This window comes from Rhea americana, unplaced genomic scaffold, assembly GCF_003343005.1.
Source record: "Rhea americana isolate MKP2758 unplaced genomic scaffold, rheAme1 scaffold_101, whole genome shotgun sequence".
Lineage (NCBI taxonomy): Eukaryota > Metazoa > Chordata > Aves > Rheiformes > Rheidae > Rhea > Rhea americana.
This window is the reverse complement of record NW_028185051.1, coordinates 3328245-3355862: the sequence shown is the minus strand read 5'-3', so window position 1 is coordinate 3355862 and position 27618 is coordinate 3328245. Positions and strand designations below refer to the sequence as shown.

At 41.5% G+C, this 27618-nt stretch overlaps 1 protein-coding gene across 1 annotated transcript in view; it reads right to left on the bottom strand.

The window, feature by feature from the left end:
- Window positions 1–215: 215 nt before the first annotated feature.
- The window catches only part of UMODL1 (uromodulin like 1), a 56904-nt gene continuing 29501 nt past the window's right edge, over window positions 216–27618 (bottom strand). The window contains exons 11-22 of the mRNA XM_085304585.1: window positions 27297–27434; window positions 26041–26778; window positions 23400–23512; window positions 17143–17356; window positions 15216–15353; window positions 13110–13567; window positions 12271–12413; window positions 10982–11218; window positions 9244–9403; window positions 5616–5700; window positions 2604–2811; window positions 216–1248 (exon numbers count right to left, since the gene is read on the bottom strand). Coding sequence (XP_085160711.1) covers window positions 2624–2811; window positions 5616–5700; window positions 9244–9403; window positions 10982–11218; window positions 12271–12413; window positions 13110–13567; window positions 15216–15353; window positions 17143–17356; window positions 23400–23512; window positions 26041–26778; window positions 27297–27434 — 2612 coding nt within the window. The 3' untranslated portion in view covers window positions 216–1248; window positions 2604–2623. The remainder of the gene's footprint in view (window positions 1249–2603; window positions 2812–5615; window positions 5701–9243; window positions 9404–10981; window positions 11219–12270; window positions 12414–13109; window positions 13568–15215; window positions 15354–17142; window positions 17357–23399; window positions 23513–26040; window positions 26779–27296; window positions 27435–27618) is intronic.

Here is a 27618-nt window from a genome sequence, read left to right as displayed (position 1 = left end):
CAAACCATGCAGCATCGTGCTTACTTCTGCTGAGCATGAACTTTCTTCTCCTTCAAAAAGTGACAGTCTAGGCCTTTCCCTCTGACACATAGAGGAATAGCTTCCCTTGCTATTACAAATATGTTGCAATTAAATTCCTATCATCATTTCTATTAATGGGTCGTTGCAGAGGGTGACTTAAGCAACCAGTTTAGGACACAGTTGAAGTATGAGCAGCTGAGCAGGAACAAAAAAGGAAGAAGAAAAAAAAGCTCTGTAAAAAATGCTTTTTATAAAGGGAAAATAGCATTGCAATAGTTGTAAAGTAAACCTGTCAGGAAAAGGGGACTATTGGAGGAAATTGCATGGCTTTTTGTTCCAGTTTATCCAGCTGAACAAACAGATTGTTGTTGTATCCAATGGAGCATGTAAACTAAACCCTTGCTGCTACATTATCAGTGGGATCTTGCAGCCAGTCAAAATACAGCTCAAATTTATATTTATTCCGCTGCAATTGGAGTGCCTTCGCTTCAATGGGCAATACACTCTGGAGCTCAACTGCACAGTCACTCTGACCTATTTCAACAAACTAAATAGTTACCAATAGTTATCTGGAAAAATATGGACTCCCAGTAGCAGAAATAGCTTTTTTCCCCCCTTTCCACTAAGTCCTTATTGATTAGAAAATTTACAATCGTATCTCAAAACTCGTGCTGAAGAACACTTAGGGCAGGTTAAGCCTCAGATTCATGGTGTCTGTTCTTTATTTGCAGGCAAGCCTGCTACTTGTTCTCCAGCTTCTGTATACCTAAGGCGTTGTACAGCTAGGTCTTCAGCATGGCTGCAGCTCACCCTAAGTAAACAGGTAAATTGCAAATTGAAAAGGAGCTCTCTCCAAGGCTTTGCTGATTTAATTCCTAGAGTATTTATAGAAACATCAAGCTTGTCAATAGGCATACACACAGGTAATACAAGAAGGGCACATTGCAGCATGACATAGTGGGAGAGCCAGACAGTGGAACATGAATAGAGAACCATGAAGTCTTTTCCTTTTCCCTTTAATTTTTTTTAATGGAAAAGCTGCCAAACAAGCTCACTTCAATCTAGAGCTGCTGACAAAAAAATCAGAGGGATACAGAATCCTTCAATATATGACAGCTTCAAAAATCGGTGATGCAACCAGCTGTGACCACCATCATGAAGAGTAATAAAAGCCAGCCACTGAGTGAAGACAAGCTGCTGTTCTTTATGTGATGAGATGTGATCCATCTAGAAAAAGTAAAAATGAAATAAATCATGTCTAGGAGATGTAATCAACAACTTTCAACTATTTTCCAAAGTAGAAAAATGTGTAGGGAAGTAAAATGTGTATGGGAGAACACCTGAGTTGTTACAGAATATAAAAGGATCTATTGGCTGAGACTCTAACATGCTGATTATATATAAGTGTTATGAACCTGACAATATCCGTTATGCTACAACCTCCTTGCACAACTCCAGAATTGTCATTAATTTTGAGTGTTGCAATCACTCATGACCACGAAGAGGAGAAATTACAAGAGCAGGATGATGAATGTAGGCAAGCCTCTCTTCTCCCTGTGCTGAGACTCAGAGGCTTTATAGATAGGTTTTAATGTACAGGCAGGACTACAACTCCCCGATGGGACCTGTATCACCGATAGGACTGTACAGCTGATGAAACTGTACCAAGAAGCCCCAAGCACCTTATCTTTGGGCATCAGACAGGCAGCCCTGCCTGCCTTCACTTTCAGAGATCTCTCTGGAGCTGCCCATAGATCACTGCAAGGGATGATCTTTGTAATATACCCACTAATATGATAATGTCAAATAAGCAAGCAACCAGGAACATCGCATCAGATATCCTTGAGTTGTGAAGCAATGTAGTGTATTATTTTTTGGCAAACCAGTTTCCCCACCTATCCATCCTGCCCTTGAAGGCACAAACATGCAAACTGCGGTGAGCAGTTAGGCGCATTCATTTTACAGCAAAAATGCTGAATCCTATGGCATTCTGGAAAAGTATCAGATTCCAAACTTGCAGAGATAGAATTTGTTGCAGAGGCTAACACTCCTCAGAGCTATCTTTTCAAAGTCTTTGTGGAACCATGTAAGTACTGCTTATGTACTGTCAATATTTCCAGCTCTTATGTCTAATGTGCCCCTATTTTCTTTAAAAATATAATCTCAAGCTTTTGCAGAAAGGCATAACTTCTGAAACAAAATCCCAGACAAAAAGACCTTGATTATAAAGACTGTGGTAAAGTTTCTCTCCGCTACTATACCAATCCATGATATATTAAACAAAGTGAAATGCTTTTTGGAGGTGGTTGTAGGCACTCTCCAAAAGTGGCATGTCATTTACTATGGCTGAGACTGAAGTTATGAAGGAAGAGAAGGCTGTCCTGCTCCTACATAGTCTGCAGCATTTGAAAAACTGCAAGAATAGTAGGAATTTCATGTTTGCTTCTATAATCTTCCCCCTTAGTAAAAAGGATATAGTTGTACAAATACTCTTAACTTGAAAAAGCTTATCTGCGAGTATTTAACCAGTTCAGGAAGAGCTAAGCAGTCAGAAGAGTAATTGACCATGATTCAGTACTTACTTCTCGTATCTTGAAAATAGCTAATCGTAGAACACTTGGTAGCTGAAGTTGTCAGATTTGATTCTGAAGTTGTATCTTCCTGTCTTTTGTTGGTACCGGAAAATAAAAAGGCCTGCAACTCCCAGCACAAAAACAAATGCAGCAAGGACAATAAGGATGGTGTATCCAACTCCTAGCCCAGCCTCCTTCTCTCTCTTTGAATCAGATGCTAAAAAAAAGAAAAGGTGAAAGACAGAAGCTTTGAAATTCCTAAATCTATTCCTCGGATAAGGAGCCAGTCAATCTGTAGAACCTTGCCTGCAAATTAGACAGCGTACTTGTCAAAGCACGGAGTTGTAATATAGAATTGTTTTGGCCTTTTGGGGATGGTGCTTCTCATGGAAATGTCTATGATCTGCAATACAAGACCTGTCTTTATATACAAGTAGAGAATCCCTGCAGACTTATGCGTGATGTGTGTTTGGACTTTCCCTCTACAATTTTCCATTAAAATAAGACTTAAACAAGGGATAAGGATGTGCAACTTTTTGAAATGCTTCCCTACTTTCAGAACAACCCAGGTATATAGAGGTGGAGCAATCTTTCATCTTATTCCTGCTCCCATTCATCCAAGATTATGAAAAACACCTGATTTCCTTTCATCTCATAAGTAATGCTTCTTTAAACACAAGGCATTTAAGGAGAGATGCAACTTGTAAATCAACACACTCATATTCAGGAGTGTATGTGAGGGTCTCTCTGTACATTTGGGAGTCTAAACTCCCACGCTGGTTAGCAGAGATCCAGCCAGTGCAGTCAGTGGAGCCAGGTAAGTGATTTACACTGAAGTAGTCACCAAGGCTCAACTTTGTAGCCTGAGCATTGGCATCTAGTGGCACATGACAAGCCAAAGGGTATACAATGTCTGCACAGGGCTGGCAAACATAGCACAGGATCTACAGGAGACCTTTACTTTCCTGGAATAGCATCCAGATACTGAGGGAAAGGAAGGAATAGGACACCGTCTATCATCTAAAGCAGCCTATGCATGGGATACACAGTAAAGTCCCTAGTTGCCAGCTCTCTCCCTAGGCCCCACTGACCGTCAATAAAATATATTCCCCTAAGTTCAAATATAGACATTGCCATGCAAGTGTCCAAATCTGCAGGCAGAACCTCCCACTTCCTTAACATTGTGCAACTATTAATGTTTGTACAGGTACTCTTGCACATTGCCAACTTATTCTGGCAAATGTTTGATGTAGCTACAGAAGCATGTATTTGTATACTTTCTCAGGACAACTCTTATTTAGCCTTGCACTTATACAATATCTGAGGTGGACAGAAGACAAGTACCAGTGCACATACGCCTGTAATTAGAGACAAAATCTTTGACCAAATGGCTCTGTCGATAACCAGGGATGTACACAATAGCAGAGTCCAAATTACATAGTGTCCAGGACATTACTCCAAGACAGGTCAAGGCAGTCTTGCATATCATTTTTAGGATTTACTTCTGAATTTCTGCCTCAAACCAAGGAATGAAAAAGAAGATGCACAATGCAAATGGTAGCCTGCAGTACTGCTAAGACCAGATATAGACAGGGGAACATGTTTATCAGTGGGCTTTGCTATAGCATGTTTTTTTCATGTTTCACTGCAGCAGCTTCCCTGACATAATAATTGACATTGACTCCTTCAATACACAGTGAGATATCACTCTCTAAGACTAACTTCACACTTAAAATGTAATATGAGTATCTGAACTGGAAATATTAGACAATATTCTGCAGTGCCATATAGCTGCACATTTGCCTAGGCATGGATGTAGTACAGCCCAAATGCTAGAGCTCCCATCAAAGTTCCTTTTGTATGATGGCCATCTTTCAATATTAGAAATACATCAAGGTCTCTGATACAAATGGGAGAAAGATCTACTTGAAATGAGTGCTGTACAGACAGAGCTGTATTAATTGCTAAGGTTAAAAGAAAAAAAAATGATTTGGAAGTGAAAACTGAGAGCCTATTCTAAGTGACTAATACTTGCATATAAAGGAAGAAAAATACAGTATACTAAGAAAGAATTTGTTTCAAATTCCAAAAGAGCATTGTGACCATCACAATAGTGAAGAAAAAGAAACATATAAAAATCAATTGACAGTCTGGCACTATCTCTGCAGTTAGAAAAGCATTAAGTGACTGACAAAACAGACAATCAGCAGAGGAGCAGAGGGCAACTTCTGCCTATTCATATTAGGTATGTATTATAACTCTGAAGCTGGTGTGTGCAAGTATTCTTAATGTGTATTTTACACAAATAATAAATAAGAGTGCAAATGGCTAGAGGAGGCTAAATGATTCAAAATGTTAGAGGCAACAGTTGCCCTTGAAACCACTCGGGGCTAAATGCAGAAGACACAGAGAGCAGTGCAGACTGGACTTTGCACTAAGTACATGGTGCTGTTCTTCACTTTTTATTAACCCATATTGTACTGCTCCACCTGATCAGCCAAAGTGCTATGTACCAGCTAGGCACTGCCACCTTCCCTCACAGCATTAATTAAGTCAATGTCAGGGAATCTAAGGAAACATGCCAATGCAATTGGCAATGCAATCTCTTATCCCCTGTGATTTTGGACTTCAGAGTTCAATATAACTGGTTTAAGAACAGTGTAGTGCAAATGCTACAAAAACTAATTACAATCTAAAAGATTCCAGCCACTTTGGGATTCTACAATTTTAATAATTGATTTTGTGGATGCCTTTGGACTTGCTTGCCTGTGCAAATAGCTGTGTGAAATATTTCCTTCCTCTTCCTTTCCCCAGTTGCCTAACTATCCAATAGTCACTTCATTGAGGAGGGCAAAGACTTTTCCACACTGCCACATGGCTTCAGTAAGGACTCCCGCTTCTCAGAAAAATATGCAGGGGTTTTTGTATCTCAGTTTTTCAAGCTCCTTTGCCAGTGAAAAAGAATCTAGAAATGGTGGTTACTCTGTGTCACCTTTTTGTAAACATCTATTCTTAACTCACCAGCAGATTTACATAGGGGTCCCCAGGACGTTCTGTGTGTAGCAATTGTTTCACCAGTTTTCAGGGATCGAACGCCACGACATCTCTGTAACGATCAGTTCAGACTCGGATAAATCATATGGCTGACTAATTAACAACGCAAAGCCTTTCAATGACTATCTGAAAGTCCAATGTTATTCTGACTCTTTGGGGTTCTACTAAGCTTCGTTACATGGCAATGAACACCAAATGGAAGGTCAAAAGGAATGGCATTAGGGAAATATCAGTTTATAATCTGTAGTTAGTTGCACTGGAAAACACTTCCATGAACAGATATTCTACATAGACAATCTCTTTCTTTTCATTACTTTTCTGTTTGTTTTAGGGAAAACCTACAGGAGAAAAAAATTCTATTTTACATGCCAGGTTTTACAATCATTTTTATCCAGATACTTCTACTGCTCAGAGCAGGCTCAGCAGATACTATAACCAGCACCAGCACCAGTAGTGGCATCTTTCACTCCCTGCCAAGCTTTGGGTCATTCTGAAGGAATGCACAACTCTTCAGTAAGACTAGGAACTACTAGTTTGGGAAACCCTGCTCTGTGCAATATTGCAGGTGAACTAGCTACTTTAGCTTTCTGCGAGCAATATTTGCAGAATACGCAGTACACTGCCATCTTCTGTACACTTCCTCAGTAGCATCTTTTGGTTTGTTTGTTACTATTTTAGGTTGCAGCCTAAAGGTCTGTACTGGGGTCCATAGCCTGTTGAGGTTATTCTTAAGAAGTTGTGATTCTCCAAGAAGTGCATGTAAAATAGAGAAGCTGCAGCATCATACCATAATCAACAAATAAAGCAGGAAAGTGTCAAGGTGTCTTAACAGCTTATCTACACAAGATTGTTTCACCAGTGTCACCAGTCTAGTTATGCTGATACACCTGTACAAGCCTTTGTCAGCAACAGAGCCTTTGGCCAGGTCAGGCCCCAATAAAATAGCCATATAACTGTAACTTTGGCCTACCCCTCAGTAGCTTTTCCAACTGAGCAGATCCACAGCCAAAGAATACAGTTACACAGCATACATACATTCCCTGATGGCAATTACTTTTTGGTTTCACCTGGCCATAGAGTGGCTGTGCTCTCCTGGACATATGGCTCTGCCTAATGTTACTGGCATAACTTTCCTCTTCCCATTTAAAATTATGGTTTTTCTCCATTTCTTACTACCTTCCCCTGCACTATATGTATTTTTTCTACTCCAAACTTAAGAGCATCTTACACTCCTCCACCCAAGAAAACAAGGAATTGAAAGACTGGATGAGAAGAAATGATAAAAGAAGTAAGTCTCAATTTTGTGGGCTGACAGAACAGAAGCAAGTCTGCCATGAAGCAAGTCAGTATTGCCCGGAGCGGCAGACAGGTGGAGGAGCAGAGCAACGCGGGAGTATTTACCTCCCCGGCACTGTACCCTTCGCACAAGTCAGCTAAGGGCTGGAAGACATGCTGCCATTGCGGCCCACGGCAGGGCCCTCTGTCAGCACTGATATCAGAGCCTACTATCAGTAGCTTCTTCCCCTGCTCTTTGAATGACTGAGTCGGACGCAGGGCAATCCCTGCTCTCTGCTAGCAAGGGCAGGCGGGAAGGGGGGAAAGACTAGGCTTTGTCCTCTTTGCCCAGAAGTAGCTGGTCAGCAGCTGTCCTCTCTGTGCAGGTCCTGTGAGGTGGCCCCTTTATCCCAGCGGACCCAAGTGGCAAGCAAGCAGGCTCTTGACTAATCCTGCAGATACCGCTTTGGCCTAAACATGCCTCCCTCTCTGCTTTCCCCCTTAGCTCTGAGGGCTCCAACTCTCTCTCTCCTTGGTTTCCAGAGGGTTCCCAGTTGTCTGAAGTGATTTTTTGTCTTTGCTTCAAATGTCCTTGATCTTTGCATCTCTGGCAGCTCCTCCTCCCTTCTTTGTAAAAGCTATTGTCAATTTATCCATCATCTCTAGATATGTATAGTACCTGTCTTCTCCATACAACATTTTTAACTCAATCTAACGTAAGTTTTGCATAAGAGGAAGAACAATATCTTTCCTTTTCCTTAAATAAATACTATCTCCAAAAGAGGAAGGTCTAGCTGATTACCTCTGCTGTGCCATGTTAATTGCTGTTGTCAATCCCAACCATACCTCCAGGCCTCATTTTGAGTTCTTTTGCAGCCAGCTAGCAGAATTACACCATCACCAACCCCTGTAACTCAGATCAGAGTCAGGCTGTCAGCTGGACATATACCTAAGCCCCAGTCCCCAGACAGAGTTGCAAGTCTACTCCAACAGCAAACAGAGCAGCTCCTCATAAAACCATAGCTTCATTCCTTGCATCCACCATACCTGCCCGCGCAGTCCTTGTCTTGCCTGTCCCTGTTCTCCCCTGCCTGACTCCTACCACCATGTCCCTCCTCAGTTGTGGGGGACACTGCTTGTGCCCACCATGTCCCTCCTCAGTTGTGGAGGACACTGCCTGTGCAGCCACACAACCAGCTGGGGGAGTGAACCACCTTCTCCAAAGGAGAGTATAAGCTGTTTTTTGCTTAAGCATTGATTTTTAACATGTAAAAACAGCTGTGAAACCTGGAGCCTTCTTTCCATCTGTCAATCACATTTCCTGTTCGTCCTTTTTTTCTTCTGGAGGAAGCTTTATGCTTTGAGAAAGGAAACAAGTATCTTCTGCTAGTCATTAGTAATCTTTTAGGAAAAGGTCATTTGCGTTATAATGAGCTCAAACTGAGTTCTTTAGAGCTAGAGGAAAATGTTAAACAATGGAAGAACACTACATTGTTAATGAAAACATCCTTGACAGAAAAAAAAACCAGGAAAGTTGGCAGAGGGAGAGGAGAACTCCTATGTATATGGCAAAAAGGAAAAAAAACATCAACGAAAGCTAATTTTTCTTATTAATATTGTAGCAACATATTTTTAGAGGAAACTGTATCACATACTTAGAAATAAAAAGAAACAAAGCATTGATCTGGAACACAATTGGGAAGGCAATTAGACAGAAGTTGCTGTAAGAACATTACTTGGTTTATTACTTTAGAAAGTCCTATTAAACTGTACTGGATTCACAGTCCTAGAAACTTAATGCCAAAGAGTTTCCTAGCCTGGCCCCTAAACTCTGACATGTAGAAGTAAATTTCAGGGGAAAAAAGGACAGAAAGACATCCTAAAACAATTTTGTCAGACTTTTTGCTGAAACTGCTAATATGGGTGTTAGGTGCCCATTTTTATGGTGTGTCCATCTGAGCTGTATAGGGATCATTGACACATATCTGGACGGCCTGTCTCATTTTAACTTCTGTTCATTGCCCTCTAGATACCCCTGCAGCAGAAGTGAAAGGCTCAGTTCTCAAGTTCTTTAATTTTGATAACCATTTCTGTGTAAGCTCCATACTTTTAAATAGGAGAACAGGGAACAGAAAGAAAAAGGTGTGCGCTTCCATATGTCTGTAATTCTTCCCAACTCCTCTGGGCTCTCAGTACAGAATGGAGGAAAATTTCAATGGCTATTTTATATCCTGTTTGGAAACACGAATCCTTCATTTTTGTAGAAGAGCTGTGTATGGCATATCAAAGAAAAATAGGCATATAGGAACAAAACCCTTACCATCCTGCAGGTACTTTCTGGAGTCTCCATACAAATATGAACTTTGCAGTGTAGGTAAACCACAGAATTGTTGACAAAGGAAAAAATTTTCAGCTTAAACTGTGCTTTACTTGAATTTCCATTCTCTAGTAATGTAGTATACGTGTTTGGGATGGGACAGCTGAAAAAGGAAGAAAAAAAAAGCATACACAGTAGCTAGGGCTATAGAAGGTATATTCTGGCAATAGCACATGATAACTCCAGTTATAAGCCTCCTTTTGAAAGTCATAGCCAGATGCTCTGTAAAGCAACTATGCTGCAGGGATTTTTTGCTGCTTTATTGTTACAGTAACCAAATGGAGCAGGACATTCAAGAACTGTTTGAAGAAATGGAAAGAAGGAAGAGAGAAACAGGGAGAAGAATTTAAACTTGACTTCAGCAAACACAGAAAGTGAACCAAACAATACACTAGAAGGAACAGCTTTTGTTACTAAAAGAAAGGTCTATCATGTATTTTAAGGTGGAGGGTGAGCCTAGGGAATAAGATAGAAGGGTGAGGTCAGGAATGAACCTCCTCTCTTGCCAGAGCCTGCTGAATATGGTTTGTGAGTCACACCATATTTCCTGCACCTAGGGAGGAATAACTCCATGCACCAGTACAGGCTGATCTGTTGGAAATCAGCTCTGCAGAGAAGGACCTGGAAGTGTTGGTGGATAAGTTAACTGTGATCCAGCAATGTACCCTTGTGACCAGGAAGGCCAATGGTATCCTGGGGTGCATTAGGAAGAGTGTTGCCAGCAGGTCAAGGGAGGTGATCCTGCCCCTCTATTCAGCCCTGCTGAGGCCTCATCTCGAGTACTGTGTCCAGTTCTAGGCTGCCCAGGACGAGAGAGACATGGAGCTACTGCAGAGAGTCCAGTGAAGGGCTGCGAAGATGATCAGAGGGCTGGAACATCTGCCCTATGAGGAACGGCTGCGAGAGCTGGGCCTCTTCAGCCAGGGGAACAGAAGACTGAGGGGGGATCTTATCAATGTGGACAAGTGCCTGAAGGGAGGGTGTCAAGGGGACGAGGACAAACTCTTTTCAGTTGTCCCATGTAACAGGACAAGAGGCAATAGGCAGAAATTGAATCACAGGAAGTTCTGCCTGAATGTGAGGAAAAACTTCTTTCCTGTGAGAGTGACTGAGCACTGGACCAGGTTGCCCAGAGAGGTTGTGGAGTCTCCTTCTCTGGAGATATTCAAAGCTTGCCTGGATGCAACCCTGTCTAACATGCTCTTAGTGACCCTGCTTGAAGACGGAGGTTGGACTAGATGATTTTGAGGTCCCTTCCAACCTCAACCATTCTATGATTCTGTGATCATATAGGAATCACCTAACTTAGGCTTTCAGTGATGAGTCATGCAGAGCCTTGTTAATATCTGAACCACAGAGAAATGGGCAAAGCACATTTCAAATATACATACAGTACCAACTGCCAAAACCACTTATTTATTCAGATAAAAGGTACAATTCCTTTAAAAACTATGTAGGAGACAACCAAACAACTACCACATTCTGCTTTGAAAACATTTTCTTTTTATACCTATCTTCCTTGTTCAAAGGAGACATGACCTGTCAGAAGGGTAAAGGACTGTGCATATGAACAGTGAGAACACACAAAAAAGACTTTTACAAAATATCACATTAGTTGTCAGTACCACTGGCATATCTAAGGTATGGCACTTTTACTACTTGCAAGTAGCATTTGCTGTACCTGTTGTTGATAAAAGTGAATGAGAGGGGATCCACCGAATTACTAGTTGGAGTTGCCCAGCAGTCAGTGAGTACCACCTTGAGCTTAGTGTTCTCTCTCTGGATCCCCACTTCAATCAGTATATCATCACTGGCAGAAACACTGAAATTTTTAGGTATTGGGTAGTTTCCAATGAACAACTGCATTTCTGTTCTGAAGAGTCCAGAGCCATGTAAATCCTCAAAAATGGTGTAAATTCTGAAACAACAATTCATCTCTTTAAAGACCACAGATTTGACTGTGTTTCTGTAAGTCATAAGCACAGTGTCTGTTTCTTCACCTCTCACACACATTATAAGGAGGAGTTATCTGCAGTCCAGGATATTAGGAAAATTTTCAAGAGAAAGGGGTGAAGACGCAACAAGTTTTTGGGTGGGGAGGTAGGAAGTGAGGGGGAATAAGACCATAAGCTGTCTTAAAGTTCAAAACAATGAGAGCAAAAGCCGTGAAGTGACGAGTCTGAACAATAAATGAGGGACATGAAGAAATGATACAGTTCAGAGTGAAAGAAGATACAAGGCCTGACAAAGATTTTATCTGGGGATGTAAAGGAAGGTACAGTGTTTGGAGAGACTCAGGAAACAGCAAGTGGATTTGGTAATAGTTTTAAGCTTGGTGCTAGGGCAGAGAGAGGAGGCACAACTATACAAAGGGAGAACATTCACTGTCACATCAAAGTCTGCTGTAGCTTATTTTGTAGCCATAAATGGAAGTTTTCATTCCATCTTACTAGAAGCTGGAGCCTTTCAAAAATATTTGCATTACATATCTTCTCTTTTTTTCTAAGCTAATCAAGTAACAGTTTGTGGGAGTTAAAAATTCCCATCCTCTGCACCAAGCCTAGCACCCGCATAGCAGTCTGAATGCCTGAAGCAGTAGAAGAGATAAAACATAATTATGTTTCAAAAGCAGGTAAATATTGTTATTGCTAATTGCATGTGATTGCTCAGGGAGGCAAAGAGAGGTCAGGAGTTCTGGCTCCCAAACCTGCATCAGTAGTTCCCAAAGATTAATTTTCATTTACAGTTTAACCAGGCAACAGTCAAGCATTATGGCTGTTGGATCTGTTGGCATGTTGGGTGGAGCAGCAGAAGAATACTTAACAGAGATCATTTGAGCTCAGGATTCATAGGTTGTCAGGTTGTTTAGCACAGCAAGCGCTGTCACTGAATACAGCTATGACTATTGGGGATTTTCCCCATACAGCAGTGCTGAACAAAACAGCATTTCAAGGCAGAGCTGTTACTTACCCTTCTGCAATGTATGCGGATGAAGTCAAGACATCATTCTGAAACACACAGTGAATTGGACTGGCAACTTTTAAGTGGTGGATTACTCCCTGAGCAGAAATGTCATTTCGAAGTATTGTTTTTACTACAGTATTAGTCACATTCTGGAACACAGAAATAAGAAAGCAAAACTTGTAAACATCAGTGTTTCTAGGGATATAGCAGATCTACACGCTTACCAGCTTCAAGTAGTTCGGAACTCTCCATTCTCCTGAGTGCAAAAAATCAAGCAGATTAAGCCTCTAGCATCTTTGTTGCTATAGAGCTAGAAAATAAAAATCCATCAGCCTTCCTAGTACAGTCTGCAATGGTACTTGCTCTACAAGTGAATTTCTGTACTTTGGCATAGCTTAAGCCTTGTGTTTGGTTTGGGATCCAAAATTTTAAAGATATGGTACTTCCTTTAACAAAGACAGTCCCCTCTCATGGTGCTCATTAATATACAGTAATAATTGGGATATTTGTTTAAATATTACATTGGAATTGCTTTTAAGAAAAGAGAAGCTTCTGACAGCTGCAAAGGGAACCCAAAGAAGTGCTGGAAATGAGTGTCAACCAGGAGAGGCTGCTGGGTTTTGCTGCCTGAACCCAAAGGCTCTCTTCTCTTTCTTGCTTGCCCCCACACAGAGAGGTAACTTTCCACTTGCAAGAAGGGGTTTTCCTTGTCCAAAGAATTTTTTTGGACAAAATTTCAGCAATTAACAGATAGTATTCCTAACTCAGGATGTGCCATTGCACCCCACAGAGCGAAAAAAAAATGCTCTGGGGCTTCTTCAGATTCACTGACTCAGAGCACTTACCGTCTCGACTTCAATGCCACAGTCGCCCCAGCCTGCCTGCAGTACAACATGAGTGCCGTTGCTGATGCTTACATTGCAGCGAGGCTCCCCCAGGTAGAGGGAGGATTCGGGGATAGATTCCTGCTGTAAAAATCTCTTCTGGATGGTAAGGACTATCTTCTCGATTTCACAGAACACTCTAACTGCATCTTTAATGGAAACCTCCTGGGCAGGTTTAAAAAGGGGATGAGGAGATGTTTGAGGAGAAAAATCAGAAGTTGACATTGGATCTGTGGTGAAATGAGGCAGCACCACATCAGAGAGGATGGTGTTGTCCAGAACTTTGTGCCCTGTCGTAGAGGAGCCCAGTGCAGCAGGGAATGAAACACGAGTCGAAGTCTGCAGAGACGGCACAGGTAAAACTATGTTGTATACAGGTTTCTTATCCGTCATTGTTGCCTCTTGGTGGATAGGAAGTGCTGAAGAGTATCAAAAATAAAGGCACTGTTGTAATTTATGGATTCAAGGTGATTTCATATGACAAAGGCAAACCAATGAGGACACTAGCAGTTACTGGCAGGAAATTAGTGCTTTTTTTTAAAAAAAAAAAAAAAAAAAAAAAACTCTATTTACTGCCAAAGCTGTGGCTTTTTCTTAATACACAAAGAGTCTGAGAGAAAAGCTAAGTGCTTCATTTCCCCAGAGCTGTAATAATAACTTGTGTGCTCAAGCAAACCAGGCATATAGCTTCTGGAAGCTCAGCAAGAGATCTCCAATTGTAAGGCACTCGACAGGCATTCAGACTTTATTGGCTAATACTGGTGAGGGAACTGAACACTTCTGGTTTTGGAGGTCTAAATAGGAGCAGAGCTTGTAAAAAAATCTGGGTCCATTTGTGACTAGTTGGTACCTAGAAATTATGACCCTCCACACTTTGGAAAGCTTGCTTTTTGAGGAAATGAAGGGCAAACCTTATGCAGCAGGTCCATACTGTGCGTGTGCCCTGAGAGACAGAGTAGGGAGTTAAGCAAATGGTGTTAGTAGGATTCCAGGAAGAAATCAAACAGGGGAAAAGGGGAATCAGGAACTGATATTAATGTGCATGTGGAACACTCCACTTCCAGCACAGGCTCTGGTGTTTCCCCATGCATGTCTCTTTAGTACTAGAAATAGCCTGAGTGTTCATCCACCTTTGATTTAAAAAGCACCAACATAATAAATTCAACATAATAAATTCCTTCCAAGAATTTATGAAACAGGGTGTGTATTCCCGTAANAAAAAAAAAAAACTCACAATATTTTTTACTAGAGTATACACATAAATAATATCAATTTCCCAAGCTGCACATATTAAAAAAATCTTTCTGGAACTCCCCTTCCCAGCTTTTGGGAGTATCCCACATCGGAAAGTTGCTGATTTGAAGACAAATGTTAAAAGAAATAGTCTGATCTCTTTCAGAACTGACTTTCTTAAAAGCTCATTATCAAATGCTAAGTGCCTGATTAAACAAAACAAATGAATGATCGGTATCAGTTTACAAATCCTTATTACTTCAGCCAACATGTAGCTTATCGCTATGGTTACAAAAACAAATGCAAATTACTGAAGAAACCTGAAAGAACTTAGAAGATTCATCATAACTCAGCTAATAAATGATTCCAGGAAAGACAGAGGGAGCTAGATGAATTGACCAATATGAAGAAGTCTTTTGTCATCCCAACATTTCATATCTGCTGCAATACAGAGGTAAAGCAACCTACCCTACCCTACACTTTCTATTACCTTCTCCATTATTTCTGCTGCCTCCTTTACTACTGCTAGTGAAAATAACTCATGCTCCTGTTAATCCTATCTACTTTTAATGGCAAATACAATAAAACAGAATTGTTAAAAGAACATTACAAAGATCCCATTAAATATTCATACGATAGACTGGAGTATTGCAGTCAGAAATGCTTAAAGTCTGTTGCAAGACATTTCCCATTAAGATGCAATTGAATACAACAAAACAAATCAATCCCTGGCAAAATTTCAAGGCCTGTGGCAAGTGTGACCTAATGACCCAATAAAGATCAGATCACTAAGATTTCAGCCAGCCATTAGATAATAAAAGAAAGGTTTTTTGCCTTCACAGTTTCTTCCAGGCTTTTCTGGATGCATATCAGCAAATCCTTCATTGCAGCTGCACTCATAAAACCCAAGTGTGTTATGACATGATGCATCTGGGGAACAGTCATCTTCTTCCATTGTGCACTCATCATAATCTGTTGGGTATATTTAAAAAAAAAGAAGGTAAAGGTGAAAAGTGTATAAATGAAAAAGTGATGGTTGTGAAACTTGTGCACAATGATATCATCAGCATATCATGGTGGGATTACACTTTGTCTGTGAAACTGCACCACATGTGCCAGGTAGCTGCTGGCTCTGCAGAAAGCAAAACAGTAGACCTACAGCCTGGAGGACTACTTGCACACCATTGATGGTTCCTCCAGGAACACTGCCACTAATGATGCTGGGGTGGGGGGGGAGCTCACCTAAATGTAGGCACCCCACTCCTATACCCCTAAACTGATCAACAGCCAAAGGGAACACTTGTAAAACCAGGGGGTTCCTCGATTGTGTTCCTCATTCCACAGACCTGAGGAGATGGTTAATAAATGCCCAGCATTAAATGAAGCAGTCTGAAGAGCAGGGGGCTCATATGACTGGCCCAAGTTTCAGTGCAATTGCTTTTTTCATTTTTCTCTGGCCTAAATTTTCATTTTTGAAGAGAAAATATGCATAACTTCCCTTTCTCTTCCCAAGGCTAATCATAACTGTGCGGATATGAACATACCACCATAGATGGGATTGAGAAAACAGCACTAACCCTCAGCTCTGCAAGGACTTGTCTCTGAAATAAACCACCACCACAAGACAGTCTTGATCTTACTAAATAATGAGCAGGTAGTGATGAGAAAGCATCGCCACTTGGCCGAAACACAGCAAGGCAAGAAGTCTTATGGAAGTCGAGCAATCATGCCTGTACATACCGGAGATTCGAAAAGAGCACATACATAACCTGTAGTAAGCAGTAAAAATGCAGACTTGGTAGTCCTTACATTTAGGACCACTTATCACAACCAGAATTCACAATGAGTACAGCTTTACTCAGCTGCAGTGTGACTAATTCTGGCCTTTAGGGAACAACACATTCATTGAAGAATATTAGAGCTCATAAATACTACATAATCCCACAACAAAGGCAGCAACCTTTTTAGAGCACAGCTGTAAGGGTAACAGGCAGAGAGAATGTACAGGACAGGCTAAATATATTCTTCTGGTGTCATTTTGTCCACAATGTTAATTGACAGGCTATAACAACAGTCTTTGGACAAAGTCATTTTGAGGATATAGAATTTGTGATTTTTTTCTAGAGACAGCATCAACTCGTGGGACAGGATTCAGTAGCACTTAGTCATGAGATTTATGTTTCTTGTTACCATCTTAAATTATATGTAAGGAAGAAGAAATTATACAATCACCCATTGTGCTGGTCATAGTAAACTGCGGACTTTGATCCGAACTCTCAGCCCACAGGCATGTGAAGAAAACAGATACTCTCACTGCAGAAGAATTAATTTATTTGTTTCTTAGGGTTTTTTTCTCTCATGCAAATTTATCAGTGCAAAGCCAAGGGAAATGTGTTTCCAAATGGTTTTATACCAGGCTAGACTGTCTGTGTAAAAGGACTTGTTTTCACTGGTAGCTTATAAAACCCTCCAATTGTGACCATAGTCTGTGATTGCTCCATATCTTCTTTTCTATAAAATCCCCAGCTACAGAGCAAAACACTGCTTGGTTTTGTCCTTTTGGATCAGGTATATCACAGTTCTCATTTTATCCTTTGATACTCTCTGAAAAAAGTTTATGGGCAGAAGCAATAAAGGAGAGATAACGGCTTTTCATCCATCAGTTTTACAGTTACTTTCATCTCAAAAAATACAGGCTAATAAAAGGCTTTATCATCTTTTCTAGTTCTGAAGAACTGTTGTGATATAAGCTGCTCCTTACCATTTATGGAGAGACTGCTCTTGTCAACTGTGAAATAGGAGCTGTGTTCAAAGGCATCACGAAAAGCTGTGATGATGTAGTAGATATCCACATCTTCTGCAATCAGTAAATTGAAGCTTACCACTGTGCTCCCATTAGTTATACCAGTTATCAGCACTTTAATCAGACCAGCATCCATTTTCAGAAGAAGCTCAGGGGGCAGAGATTTATGTACCTGGAAGAAAAAAAAGAAAATACAGATCAGATGGACAGATAGAAGCAATTACATTTTAGGCTTTGTATACTACCCAGAAGTGAATATTACACATTATAACTCTGCTGCTTACTCCAGAGGGCAGCAGCAGAAAAATGACTTTTTGCTTCTTAACAACATTTCCACTTAACAGAAATTAAAGGATTTGATATTTGATTGTGAATATTAAACAAGAAAAATGATTAATCCACTCCATCTATCATTTGGCACAGGTAAACAAAATCACAAAAGCCTTTGGTAACAGCAAGTCTGCCAAACGGGAGGGAGCAACCCAAGACAAGGACGTGCAGCTGATGGAAGTGGAGAAGCCTCCTGGCACTGCAGGCTGTGTGTAAATCTACAATAATCATTTGTGGAGCTCAGATGTATCTTGCAGCTTAGAGCAGACCACCAAACTGTCTTCACAGGTGATTTCTCACCAGAGCTGAGCTGAGCTTCTTCTGCTTATCACTAAGTGTAAACCTGGCTCTTTTTAAGTACGAGACCAGGGTAAAGAGAACAGAAAGGCAGCTGTTTCATGCTATCAGCATTGCCACACAGCCCAACCACCTGTCAAGCCAGGACTCTACCTACTCTTCGGTTTAATTTCAGAAATATTTCATTAAAGTCTTCCCTGAGGAGTGTTGTATTATTTCTGCAAATTCTAACTGCCATCTGGACACACTTGCCACACTTAGAGTCCCCCTGGAGAGCCGAAGAGCTGGGCAAGGAAATGACTGCACTATTTTGAATAGGAACAATTGCCCTCAAAGTAGTGCAGCCCTAAACCACATCTGAGCTTAGGGCAGTCTAGAAAAATAGATAAAATTACTATTCACAGTCTGTACACAGAAGCCTTGGGATTCACTAATGGTCTAAGAAACAAAAGTCCACCTTTTTCAAAGCCTTGGTCACCACTAGCCCACAGAAACTGCCTCTTGTATCACACTGGGGAGCAGGGTGGTCTGCTTTCTACATGACCAGAAAAAACATAGCTCTACTTCAGGCTTTGCACAAGCTACGCTGCTCAGCCTCCCCACTGTCCAGCTCAGATGGAGACACCAACCTCTCTCAAAGAGATTTAACAGGCTGGAGCTCAATATTCAGCTTCACACAGAGAGGTTTGTATGGTCAGTCTTGCAGATCAGATGTCACGGCACCCTGCAGGGTAGACGCAAGCTGTTGATATCATCCACCAGCATTGTGAATTTGTCCATGAGAAGTGTATATTCTCTCCCTTTCTCCAGGAGATGCTAACAGATCTTAATAATCTTGCTTCTTAATACCTTTTCCATGTTAAGCTCCCTGTCATGCGTACATGTGTCTGGGAAGTCTTTTACATTCTTCCACACTTAAAAAGTGCAGCAACAGAAAACACTGGGCAAACTTTCAAGCCTGAGTGGCAGAAATGAAATACCTTCATCAACAAGCAGTACAGGCTATTTTGAAGTATTGATATTACAATTGTACACGGAGAGTCCCAGCTAAAGCCCAAGAGATGGTCCATAGAAAGAAAGCTGTTCCTAGCAGGACAAGAAAGGCAAATCCCATGCCAACCTTGCCATTCTTCCTGAATGTTCAGAGCCTGGGATACACACAATCTTCTTGTACATAACAGCCACTAGTTTCAATGAAAGACACAGATAGACAGAAGCAGAAGAAGAAGAAAACACTTCCACTTGCTGTCCCATCTCTGCCAGGCTCCCTGGGGATGCCAAGAGAGGCAGACACACAGCAGCAGAGTAAAATACACTAAGAGTCAGATGAGCAGCACTTGGCCCAAGTAAAGCTGGCATGTAGCTGCCTTCTCTACAGGAGTCATGCATCTTCCAGCACCCCACTCTGCTTTACCATTTCTTTAGGACATATAACTCACTTCCTGGCCCAGCTCAACTTTCTAGACCATAAAAGCAATAGGACAGTGCTAATCTACAGTCCTCTCCAACAATGTATTCCTCTGCATGTTTGCTCAAGAAACTTCCTGAGAAAGAAGGTCTGATTTCAGCTGCGAGTTTAAGGTAAAGCTCCTGTCCACAGCACAGTGCTCAGGTGTGCAGGCAGGGACTGCTACGCAGGAGAGCCCAGGCCCTGGGCAGAAGGAAGAGGGAAAGCAAGGGCCAGCAGTGAGGACTGATACAAGAAGCAGCCTCATTTCTGCTGCACACACACACACACAGCTTCTGTATTTTTGGCTAGGTTTTCCCAGGAAGCCATCGCTCTTGCACACCTACATGCCAAGTCTGGCTTGTCCCTGTGCACCATCAACCCTCCAGACAAGCCCAGGATTTGCAGGCAAGCTGCAGCCCTTTACTGAGCTGTCAGAGCTGAGACGCACCACCTGGGTGACTAGGTAACACACGTGGAGTAAGTCCAGTGCTTACCACATGCCTAAAAGTCCCGTGGAGCAAATGCTGCAGTGCCCCACAAGGCACACAGGCAGAGCTAGGAGGATGGAAAGAGGTAGCTTTGCCAGGAAAGCCTGAGCTGTCCTTGCCAGCCGTGCTATCTGCAGTATCAGCCAGCCACAGGGTTCTTGGGTCTGTTCTCTCCCTTTCTGCCATTTCACAGCCGTAAAAAGTTATGGGTCAGCCCTAAGTTTTCATCTTTCATAACTTTTTACCCGAACTTCCGGGTAATAAATACACCTGTGACATCCTCTTAGCCTATCCTCGATGTCACCAATATTCCCTTCCCATCTTTTTTCTGAATATTTGGTTTTATTGTTGCCTCTTTTTATTTGAGGTTTGCAATTTTTTGTTTGGTTTGTTTGTTTCTGTCTTTATTCATATTTTTGCTTACAAAGCATGACTGAAGGCTTGAAACACATCTTCAAAATTACAGTCACATTACTTGCAGCTAGCCACTAGATGACACTACAAAACCCTTTATTCAGAAAGCTACATGATTTCACAATACGTACCACACCCTGGCTATCGAATTATCAAAATAATGGTTGATGAACTATGTAGGGCACTGGGCAAGAAAATGAAGAAAAGAAAGAGTGACTTTTAGAAAGTAATGGTTCAATATATAGCATTCTCTAGGTTTTCTTACAAAAATAAAATATTTTTAGATCTGTAATTGTACCTACAATTCCTGCAGCATAAAAAAAGAGAAAACTAGCAAGACCAAAACAGGGAAAACATGTATGCTAAAAGAAGAGCCACAAGAAAGGGAGAAAGTACAGACAAAATTAACACTGACCTCTAGAGAAGGGAATGTCCCTTGTTAAATCTAGGAAAAATAGGAGGGAGATAAAGTAAAAGTTAAGGGCCAGATGGAAGCCACACTAAAAATGACTTAACATTATAGGAAGTGCTGACAGGTGTTTTGAGCAAGAGGAAAGTGTCAGGCTCACTCAGCCAGCCCCCCTCCCCCCCCACCAGAGGAGGCTATGGTTTTCTGGGATCTCCCATTAGCAAGTCCCAGGCCAGATGTCAGCATCTCATCAGAGCCATTGCAGGTCTCCTACATGTACGCCTGCATTTACAAGCCTGCTTGGCCAATACTGCAGGAAACACACTGGCATTCTGGAAACAAGTAAGAGGGACATTAATTTTATTAGAACATCCCACTATTCAGTAGATAACCTACATCAAACCTATTTTTCTGCTCAGAGAGCCTACTCCCACCACCTCTGCTCTGCAGAGGAAAGGTACTAAAGCACACATCTGCCCAGCCACCATCACAGTCAACTTTAAGGATCTCCCAAAGAGGGGCTAAACTCAAATTAACAGAACAAGGTGAATTTCCATTGGAACAGTGTGACTGCCTTATTTCTGTATCATTGTTCATTCCACATTCAAATGGCTTTAATTACATTAAGTGCATTAAGCTACATCAAATGAAGGCTATGCCAGTTCCAAATGAGAGGGTCACCTTGTGGTATAAGGCAATATCATTTATTATTTTTACATTTTTTGTCAATCAATATTTAAGACACTAGAATCCTGAATGCTCTGTCCCACACAGGAATTTAATGCATATCAGAATATGCATTCACACTTCAAACCCTTCGATTTCCCAGTTCATTTTCTTGAGGAAAAGCCTTTGCTGTCATGGTATTCTTCTCGGTAACTGCAAAAGACAAGCTGAGCAAAACCCAAGGAAAAAATATTCTCTCCCTCTTTGCAATGTTGTATTTCAGGTGCAATGCAAGAAGTGTGGTGAAACTAGCCTGGAAAATGACAGCACAAGTTGTCACATCAAGATTTTTATCTCTAGCTCATGTACATTGTTTCACACAGTATTTCTATCTGCTGTACTGCTGATTTAACCACAAAGCTTTGAGTACTGGGGCAGCTCTACACCAAAGAACATTATACACTAGAGGATTTATAAAATTTCTGAATTGTAAATGGTAATACCAAAGACATTTAAGAAAAATCTTTGGCACTATTTAGTTAACTGGATCCTGATGCTGCTTATAAAGCCCATGAGACGTTCCCTTCCTATCTTAATAGGATCTACATGTAGCCCTTATAACCTTAAAAGAAAAATTGTAGATCTTTTCCTTTTCCTACACTTCCTTTTCACTGGCATTTGAAAACACAATATAAGCCCTATATCTAGTGGTTCAGAGATAGATGGGATCAAAACCATAACATGTCTAGCCAGCTGATTCACAAAACCTGTACACTGGAAAAAGGATTTACCTGCTTATAGTCCAAGTGATCATTTTCTGCCTAAAACTAGAGAGCTGTGTAACACTGACACAAAACATACTTTAATTCCTTCATCTAATCATTTTGCAAATTCTCCAAGAATATTGATATCACTGATTTTCTGGCTTAATCAAGACTGAATAATCCGTGAAAAATATATTTATTTTAACCCACTTCAATAGCACACTGTTCCCGATTCGCTTCAGGCAGAGAGTGATGTTGAATGAAAGTGAGATCAGTGGAGAACTGGTCCCTTTTCACCCTGCATAACCATGTCACTATCACGTTGTGACTATTTTCCTGATGTGATGGCCTGGGGCGGAAGCAACCCCAAGAAAGCTGTGCGCATCCAGGAGGATGCAAACCAGCAACAACCAGTGGGAAAGTTATTTCATAGCTAAGGAAATGTTATGCACAGCAAAAGAGGTTGCATATGTCCCTTACAATTTGGTCTAATTTCTTGCTGGCCACGGTGTCTTTCTTTCTCTGGACTCTGCCTGAACCCAAATTGTGGTCATTGCGTTCCCCGCAGTCAGCTGTATTTCAGTGATAGGCTATAACTCTGCACACAGTAAGAGTCTGGGGAGAGCTCTGCTGCTTTTGAAAAGTCAAATAATTGTCAGCAGTGGATTCATCATCACAGCTATTAATCCTTCCAAAAAGTAGACAGTTAAGATGGGATAGAGAAGGCAATAAAGCAGCACAGCACAACCAGCGTTTTTCCAGCCACAGATGCGTGTGTTAAATAAATACCAAAAGGTGCAGCAGGAACAAAATTCTGATAAATTCACCAGGGGTTTAGGAGAGTAATACTGTTAAGGGCAATGCCTGAGAATTATAAGAGTGTTAAAGGAGTTGATATTGCAGTGTGCTTTGATACCCTGTGCCCTAATTAGAAGTGATGGTAGAGGTGACTTGCCAAGAAATCACATTAGACCTCCTCTCTAGATATGCGCCTACGAAAAAGGATGATTATAAAAATGTCAGCCTTAAGGTACTATGTAAAATGGTAATAATAGACACACAGTGCATTAATATACCTCTGTGCAGGGCAAGGGTATCACTAGCACTTTGCAAATATTCATTAACATTTCACCACATCCCTGAAGGAAATAAATAAGCCAGTACAACTAGATGTGAGCAGCAGAGGAAAACAGAAGCGTTGGAGAATCCCCAAACCCTTGCCCACTCTAAAACACTGCAGCATGCTGCCTACACCGTCTCATAGAGTCAGTAAGACTCAGGACATACATAGGTGTGTGAAGGCGCACATGTGCGGCAATGCATCCTTTAACGGAAAAAAGACACACACATAATTTTACTGAGACCAGAAACAGGCCACAGCCTTCTTATCCACTTACTTCATCAACAAAAAGCTGTGCAAAGTTTTGATATTCCTCACTGTTTGTATTGCTAAAGCCCAGAGAATATTTCACGTTTGTTATCCGCACCATTCCGTTAAGTTTCCAGATAGCTGCAAAGCAAGAAAATGACAATTTAGATACATGCTTCATGGACTATGGCTCATGGATGAGTGTGTGACAGTCACTGGCATGCCTGGCTACACAGGCATGTAACCTGCATAACCCTGCAGGGAAACTGGCCCCTGCAGAGGACAAATCATTCCAGCACCTACATCTTCCCTCCAACCTCAGAAGGCAGCTAGATAACTATTGGAGAATGGGCATACACATTTCAAATGGCTACTGTTACATGAGATAAATCTAATGCCTTCTCCTCCCAGAGCTGTATCTGCTGAATCACATTAAGGAAATCTCAGTCATTTTAGATCATTTCTTGGTATTACTTTTTTTTTTTTTTTTCCGATTGTTGCAACAGAGACTGAATGTGATCATGAAATGGAAGGGAAGGGCTTTTCGAGACATGACTGATACCACTGCCATCATTTTAGCGGCTAGCCAAACAAGCTGATTTATATCACCCAATACCTCAATCATTGCCAGCCTGTTGTCTTTTATAGGGCCTTCCAGCTGTTCACTGTTCATCTCCTTAGATATCCACCAAGATCTATGCTGGCTTCAATGTTTCTAACAAATAGGGGATGTTCTTCCACCAGAGACTTCAAAATCACTACGATCTAGCTAAGTTCAGTTTAAAAATTGTTTCTGAATCCAGTTACCAGTCTTCACTTTCTGCTTTACTGCTATACTTTTCTGCATACACATTTCTGTCCTGATTTCAACAGCATATAAGATACCAGGTGCCAATACTGAGAGTGTCAGGCTCCTGCACTGAGTTTTAGTCTCCGCAGCAGCTACTTTTACAGAAGCAGCAAGAATTGAAAAGCAGGACTACATAGACTCTATGGACCACATTACATGAAAACTAGTCTTTGTCATATTGGAGACAATAATCATTTAAGCTGCGACAGGTACTAGAAAAGAGAAACAGTCTCAAAGTAAAGCTTTGCAGGTGAGAGGAGAAAGTCATGCCTACTTAAAGCAAGCTACTGGCAATTGGCTTTATCCCAAAATGTTTCAGATCCAGAATGACCCCTCACCATCACCAGCCAGATCAAAGAATTCGGCTCTGATTTCTGCTATGATTTGTCCTGCCATGTGAGCACAGGTGTTTAGAAGACAACCCATGCTTACGTATCTGAAGTTTGGGGGTGTCCAGGGGTAAATGTTCTGAATCAGTTTTCAGCTGGAAAAAAAAACTATGTTAAAAAGCCTATGTTATTTCTAAGGTGTAATTCCCAATACATTTAAAAGATATGTCAGGCTACAGAGTTAGCTAGGGATGAGCTCCAGGTTAGAAATGTTGCCACAGGGAGGAGCTCTACATTAAACAACATCACCAAAGGTGCAGTTTTGCATTCTGCTTGGGCTGGTGAGGTACCACTATGGTGGCCATTTACCCAGCTCTGTTCCTGGATCTCATCAATGCCAGGAAGAACAAAGGATATGAAGAGGATATGAATAAAAGAGAAAACAAAAGCAAAAAAGAGGCATCTGCATGGCTGCTTGGAGACTAGTAGGGCTAGAGAAATTGAGACTATGGCACTGGAAAAGAGGATGAAGAAGCAGCAGAGATGGTCTCAGGAGGCTGAAAAAGAGCGTTTAGAGAGAAAGGAACTAAAGAGAACCAGAAGGGTCCTGGATGAATAGAGATCTCAGGATTAGGAGATCCTAGCAGAGAGGAAGAGAACAGAGAAATGAGTGGGTGCAGTTTGTGATTGGAGAGATGTAGAAGGCATGAGAGAAAGAATAAAGACAAGCAAAAAAGCAAAACTGAAAGAGGTATCACTTACCAACACACTAAAGGAACAGTACATTTAGTAATGTGTAGAGACAATGATGTTCCTGTCTCAACCACAACAATAATTTAAAGACCAAGACCTTGAACTATGATTCAACTCCAATCAACAGAAAGATTTCCTAAGTAGCTGCAATAATCTTCCCAAACTCAAACGGATGAAGGCCTCCCCATCAGCCTCGTTAATCTCAATTAGAAGTCTTCAAAAAATGGATCGCATATTTCCTTGCACCTCTTCTCCCCTCGGGGAATTTGCACTGTTCTGTCTAGCCCAGTCCATGCTTCACTGAGGGAAATATGAAAGTAGGTCATTTGCTTTCTCAGGTCTCTAAGATACCTCTATAGGCTGCTGCTATGGTACCCTGGTGCCAGAGCATGCAGGAGAAACCAAGATATGTGGCAAAAGAGCAAGCAACATATGTTTCAATAAGCCATGCTCTGAACACTTTATGATTCGTTTCATCTGCTTTAGGAGGAAACGTAACATCAATAGAACTACTGTCAAATTACCAGAAAATCAGAGTATTTTCACATGTTGATTTAGAAAAAAGTTGCCAAATGCCCACAAGAAAATATATTTGACAAAGACAAACTAATTTCAGTCACCCTTATTCCAGGCCACAGATTACAATAACCATGCATCTTTCTGGAATTTGAGTGAGGTTTGGCTTCTTATACTGTTGAATTACTGTGGGTGCAGGCACTTGTTGGACATATACTCACTGCGGTCCGTGGCTGGCCTTGGCGTTGGGCTGGAAGCCTGAGAGAAGTCTGGCAAAGCAGTTGACCCCAGGATTCCAAAATTTATCTCAGACAAAGAGCTGTTGTTTCTTTCTGCCTTTACATGTATCTTGAAGGTGGTATTGAGAGCAAGAGCTCCAGCATCTCCTGTGACCAGCAGAGTTGTACTGGGGCCACTCTCGGAGCTTACTTCAGGCACACCAAAAGCTGCATGTCTTACCGTAGCAGCAGAGGCTGTTTGGTTTGATAACACTGGCACTGCCAAACTGAGTTGCTTTTGCCCAGCCAAGCGCCTGGGTGCATTTGTGAGAGCGGACACTTGTTGCAGTACACCAGGGGTAGCCTCTCCCACTAAGATTTGCTGTGACAGACTTACAGCTGCCTGCTGCTCTGCAGTCACAGCCAGTTCCTTGCTGGCTGTGGTCCTCATGGCCATGGAGCTGTTTTCCTTGCCAAAGCCAATCTGTGATGACAGGTCTTTTTTCCAAGTGGCTGGAGGAGCATTGGTAGGAGAATGGCTGGAGGGTGCTTGCTTGTCACTCAGGGGCAGTACAGCAGGGACATGGATGGTAGTGCTCATCTTGGAGCCTACAGCAGCTGTGACTTCCATCTCAGTGATGGCCGGGGAAGCAGAATCTGCAGTGCTTACTTCAGGAGCAATCTCTGTGGTGCCTGTTGCTTCAGGGGCCATCGTTTCAGTAAGAGGGTTCACAATTTCACCTGCAGCACAACAAATGCACATGAAATGGAAACTCAAAGAGAATGTAAGGACATGCCAGATCTGACCTAAGGAAAAGGCTGAGACCATCTTGCCACATATAATGGTGTTATGGGAACGGGACTTGGATATTTTCTTAATGAATTGCACCATATGCAATTTTTATGGTACTGAGTCTGGTTTGTGCTTGCACAAAGAAGATTTGATTTCTGTATCTTCTCTTCTGGTTTGCAGGCCATGGATCATTACAGAGAAGGGAAATTAGCCCCAGAGATACTAAGAAAAGGAAAGTGTGCCTCATGTTTCTCAGCAGCCAGTCTTTAGGCTAATCAAAGAGTAGCTTTGCACTACTGTAATTGTAGAGTCACATTCACAGTAGACAAAGATCATATATGATTCTTCAGCCAGAGACTGCACTTTGTGCACTATGCAAGCACTTGTAACAAAAGCAGAGCTAGAAAAACACAGTTTATTCCCAGCTTTCAGGGCAATGGAAACTAAACAGCTGTCCCTTGCTCACCTTCACAGTTTCTTCCAGGTCGGGATGGATTGATGTCCATGGTTGTCTTGCATCGACACAGGTACGAGCCCATCAAATTAATGCACTCTGCAAACATGGAGCAGTCATTCTCAAATTGAGAAGCACATTCATCCCAGTCTGGAAGACCAAAACCAGATCATAGGTAAAAAAAAGCTTCCCTTCTACTGTATTAAGCTATAAATAATCACAAGGTGCTCATTTCCTGAATACTTAAGTTTACGTATGTGATCTTCCCCTCTCCTCATTTACATGACAAACAAGCTCTGAGTGATGCAGATCTACGTTGTTATTGGGTCACATA